We start from the raw sequence: 5307 nt of genomic DNA, 5'->3' as shown, positions 1-5307 counted from the left end.
TATGGCCCTAGGGACAAAATCCCTAGGTGTGCTTGTGGTTGGCGCCGAGAGGAGGAGGGGAAGTGGGCGGCGGTGAGGGTTTGAGGGAAAGGAAAAGTTACGTTCCAATAACTCTTCACCTAATAATTCCCTATTTATATTAAGTGGTAATTTCGGTCTAACTCTAATATAAATTTAATTGTTTCTCTTTCCTTTCAGCACGGCCCTGCTGGGTTCACCTGGTTACTAAGGTTCACCATAAGTCGTAGAACCCAATAAGTCTCGGGTTCAATTCCCGCCTAGGCCATTTTACGATTATATTTATTTTTGCTACTTCCGTTACTCTAAAAATTCCATAAAAATATTCTAAAATTCCAGAAAAATCATAGAATATTTCTAAAATAATTTTGAGAATTTTCGGGCGTTACACTATTATATGTTCTATTTGTTGCCTGTTATGCATCCATATTTATATCTTTTGATTATTGTCATGTGTACCTTAGTTCCTAGAGGAAGTGACATACTAGGCTTCACTGTGTATAGGACTAGTTTTCTGGATTTTATTATCGGGCATGTGTACTTAGATCTGTGATACCTAGGTCATAGTATGATTTATTTTCCTGTTTGATATATATTATGTGGAGGTGATTATGGTTAGGATTTACATGTTTAGTGTCATGCATCATCTTGAATGATTGCATGCTATGCGATTGTCAACTCCATTATTGTTGAGTACATTGCCAGTTTACATGATCTACACACATAACCACTCATGGGTTAGTGGTATATCAAGCAGGGTGTGTGGCAGTTTTGCTCTGTTAGACTCCGCTGGTCCGCTCATGGGTAGTGGTGACGCAACGTGGTAACTGGCAGAGATTCCTCCTCTGGACTGTCTCAGGGAGATGAGAGCATTGCGCTCCCCCACTCTGTTTGGGATAGGAGGATAGGTGCACTCCGACAGCATCCTGTCCACTCGGTCACTCAGGAACAGTGATGGCAGAGTGCACAGTTATCATAACCCTATCCACTCGGTCTTACCATCGCGTGTGAGATGACTGACTGGTGTCAGGGGTGACACATGTTATTTTGCACCATATTTCATGATTGCATTTATTACTTGTGATTGCTACATATTGGTTGCTGCATTTTGGTGTTTGCATATGCTTGACATACATACAGGAGACATGAGGTATTTGGTCTACTAATCGTATGTTCCGGATAGTAGGCCCTGGTGAGTACAGTTTTTTCAGCCTTTTCAGTCTGCATTTCCTACTTTGTTCAGAAAACTGTACTGCATGATTATTTCTTTTAGTTATATCTTACTAGGCATGTCAGCTTGATATCCGCTAAGTTTTTTGAACTCACACTGTTGAGCTATTTCTATTTCAGGTAGCAGGTAGATTTTTGGAGTCGTTTGGAGTATCCTGTCTGCTGGTTCCCACGTCACATCCGAAGACTTGTTTCTGGTTTTCATTTGTACTTTATTTGGTCTATGTTTTTGGTTTACTTAGCAATGTAAATTTAGGTTTTGGTTTCGGAGTGTTTTGATGTGGTGTTTTGTATTGTTTGTGATATTGTGTAAGTCTAACCGGCTAGTAGTTTTGTTTTTGATTTGTAATGATTTTCTATCGGTTCTGCTGTGTTTTTGGTATTTTGATTCAGCCGAGTGGGCTGTTAGATGTATATATAACTGCGTGGTTATATTTTATTGTTGTTACAGGCGAGTGTGCTGAATATAAACTGCGTAGTTGTGTATATATTCCATCCATATGTAGTTGATGTATATCTGTGGATATAGAAATGATTCAGATTGTCACTGGTACAGGGGAGATATTGTCGGATTTATCTATAGCTGGGACTCCTCGGGGTGTGACATGGACTCTTCCACGAGACCATATCCTTTGGTCCACAATCCTTGGTCCTTTCTTAGTTCCTTCCGTAATTTGTTCTTAGTTCCTTCTGTAATTTGTACATAAGATCACAATCAGAATCAGGCCAAAATTGGATGTGATCCACATAGATTATAATTTTGGATCGAGCAAGCGCCCAGAGGTTGTCGACGATGGGTGGATTGTATGGTGCCAAGCAGGAGGCAGCCCACCCACAGCCGACGATCTCCGTTATCTAACTCGATCTAAAACTATAATCTATATGTAAAGATGGATCACAATCAATTTTGATCGGATTTTAACTATGATCCAACATATAAATTAAGAAAGCGATAAAAAAAAAACTAAAAATTATGGATCAAACAATCTGGACTCGCCATTCCACTTTCCCATTACACTTCACACTTTCATCATTAATTACATTTCCTAATTTAATATAAAATTCTATTCTACCTTACATACAATTCATTTCTTCATATATTTATTTATTATTATTTTCTTTTTCCTATCACATTTTATAACTAGGGCAGCCATTTAATTATATTTTATAAAACCTAATCAACTCTTTTCCTTTGAAATGTCTCTCAAAATATCCTAACTCTTTTCTTTCATTAATATCCTACACTGTTTTTCTTCTCATCAATAATTTTCACATTTTTCGATAATATTAAACCCTTTCTACTTTACTGATAATATTTCTATTTTATTCTTACTTCCTCACTAAAAATATGAATTAGAGATTTTTTTATTTATACAACTCAAAATAGAATATTAAAAAGCTCCTAAATTTCAATTCAATCATCTTTTGAGAAAGATTAAATAATCTTATAATTTTATTAATTGAAAAAATATTATATTTAATTAATAATTTTAATTATTAAAAAGTAGAAACTTAAATTTTATATAAAAATCTATTTTTTAAAATTAATATTACAATTTTTTTTTTAAAAACAACTAAACTCGCTGTTGTCCCAAAGTCCAAATGACAACAGATGACAGAAAAATTAAAAAAAATATATTAAAGGACTAAAAAAAACTTTTGCCTAGGGCTTCCGGAAACTTCATATCACACGTTGTCTCAGCAGTCATTGGACGGTAGTAAGAACAACTAAAACGATGGCAATGCAATATTCGGGGAAGAAGAGATCGACGAAAAGAAAAATAAAAATCTAGATTTTAAAAATTAAAATAATAAATTTATATAATCTAATATTTTTTTCCCTTCTGTTTTATGTTTTATCCAATTTAGAGGAAATGAATTTTTGTTCCACTGAGAAAAATTTTAGTGGTGACAGCTGGTGCGCCACAGCAAGCCAATTTTTAGGGGCAAACCGGCCCGTACGCCCACGATCCGCTTCACGGCACCCTCATCAGCGTGGATCAGCGGCTTTGCAGTGACTAGCGTGTGGCGCATGCAAAGCAAATGGCCAATTTTGTAGATTCATCATTCCATCAAAGTCATTTAAGCATCTTAATAAATTATGCCATTTAGATCGATAGATGATAATGCTACAAAAGCTATGGAAGCTAATTACGAGCGGATAGATGTGAGAATGATTAGCAGAGATAGCATGCTTTCGATCAGGAATCAGAGTCGCTGTTTCGATCACCTTTCATCTCTTCGAGGAGTTTTCCGGCTTCCTCATCGGTCCGCTGAGTCTTCCTCTGCGCCTCCTTGGCCTTGAGGGCTTGCAGTTTGACGTGGTTGTAGTAGGCGACGCCGAGGAAGGCGATGCCGTAGCCGAAGAGGTTGATGGGGGTCACGGTGTCGCGGATGACGGACCAGGAGAAAGCGATGAGGAGCCAGTCCTTGACGACGCCGGCGACGTTCATGGTGAGCGCCGAGGTCTTACCGACGAGCAGGAAGACGGCGAGGTTGAGGGCGAAGGCGCAGAAGGAGTTGGTGCCGAAGACGAGGAGGTCGGGGCGGAAGGAGGCCTGGCCGCGGAGGAGGGGCAGCTCGACGAGGGACCAGGGGAGGAGGAGGAAGACGAAGCAGCAGGGGGCGACGTAGTAGAGGGAGGTGATGGGGTTGAGGGAGATCCCCTTGGAAGTGAGTAGGATCTGGATGAGGACGAGGCGGGTGGCCTCGAATGCGACGGCGCCGAGCTGGAGGGCGACGCCCCAGGCGTCGAATCGAGCCTCGCCGTAGGCGGCGATGGCGACACCGAAGGAGATGGAGAGCATGTTGAGCATGGAGGAGCTCCTGTAGGACTCCTTGTTTAGGAGGACGCCGACGGAGTAGACGGCGACCGGCATTAGGGCTTTCAGCATCTGGATGAACGAGACGGAGAGGTAGATGTAGGCGGAGTTGGAGAACCAGAGGGAAAGTGAGTAGAGGGCGCCGATGGGGACGACGGAGGCGACATAGAGCTCGCGTGTCATCTCCGGAGACGATGGCTGCTCCACGAGGCGGAGGACGCGGATGAGGAGGAAGGCGACGGAGGAGCAGAAGGCCATGTGGATCATGGTGAGGCTGATCGGAAAGGGCCAGTTGTACATCTTGGGATCCAAGATGTACTTGTTGTACACGATGACGGTGAAGCTGAGAAAGATCCAGATGGCGACGTAGGCGTAGGCGAGGAGCACCTTGCGGACCACCCCCTCCGGCGCCACGATCCCTACTCCTCCGCCGCCGGCGATGTCACCTTCTTTGCCTTCCATATCGAGTCCTCCTCCGCTCCGGCGGAAACGGCAATGGATGGCGGAAGGGAAGGGAAGAAGATGAGTGGATCAGCGACGAGAAGAGGAAGAAGACCTGGGTCTTCGAAAGGCTGTTGGTTTGGGTGTGAAAGTATTTAATTGTGAATAAATTCCATTTGGCCCCTCCTGCTTATCAAAATTGTCACTTAATCCTCGAGAAAATTACATTTTCATCTAATAATTTACACTTTTTCTAATTATAATCCTGTCATAAGTAAATTTACATTCTCAGTACTTATGATATTTTTCAATTTCAATAATTTTTTTCCAAAATTAAAATTTTTCATCAAATATACCTCGTTGGTAGTTTGAAAATACCCGGTGGGAGAAATGCTGTGATAAAAAATTAAAATCATTTGATGATCGAAAATTAAAATTATCAAATTCAATTTATAACTGGGTATTTTGACTGTCAATGGAACATTTTTCAATGAAAATTTTTAAATTTAGAGAAAAAATAACTGAAATTAAAAAATATGGCATAAATTCATTTTTAACAGGACTAAAATTAAAAAAATAAAAGTTACATGATGACCGAAAACCTAATTTTCTCTTTAATCCTCTCTAATTTTTAAATAAAAATAAAATATGAAATGATAAATTTATAAAATGCCTCAAAAATAATATAGTTTATAAAAATACTCAATAGTTAACTAATCTAAAAAACATCCCTTGCTAATATATAAATTATTATTCTAAATTACTACTAAAGCATTCATTGTTAACCATGGATAAA

The 5307-nt window shown here is 39.9% G+C and overlaps 1 protein-coding gene across 1 annotated transcript; it reads right to left on the bottom strand.

Annotated features, from left to right (window-relative positions):
* Window positions 1–3329: 3329 nt before the first annotated feature.
* On the bottom strand, window positions 3330–4726 carry LOC122000198 (probable sugar phosphate/phosphate translocator At2g25520). Its single transcript, XM_042554682.1, has one exon. The coding sequence runs from the start codon at window positions 4530–4532 to the stop codon at window positions 3450–3452; it is 1083 nt and encodes a 360-aa protein (XP_042410616.1). The 5' UTR covers window positions 4533–4726; the 3' UTR covers window positions 3330–3449.
* Window positions 4727–5307: the final 581 nt, after the last annotated feature.

This window comes from Zingiber officinale, chromosome 7A (genome assembly GCF_018446385.1).
Source record: "Zingiber officinale cultivar Zhangliang chromosome 7A, Zo_v1.1, whole genome shotgun sequence".
Taxonomy (NCBI): Eukaryota; Viridiplantae; Streptophyta; class Magnoliopsida; order Zingiberales; family Zingiberaceae; genus Zingiber; species Zingiber officinale.
The sequence above is the reverse complement of the archived record's forward strand: the minus strand, read 5'-3'. Positions and strand labels throughout refer to the sequence as shown.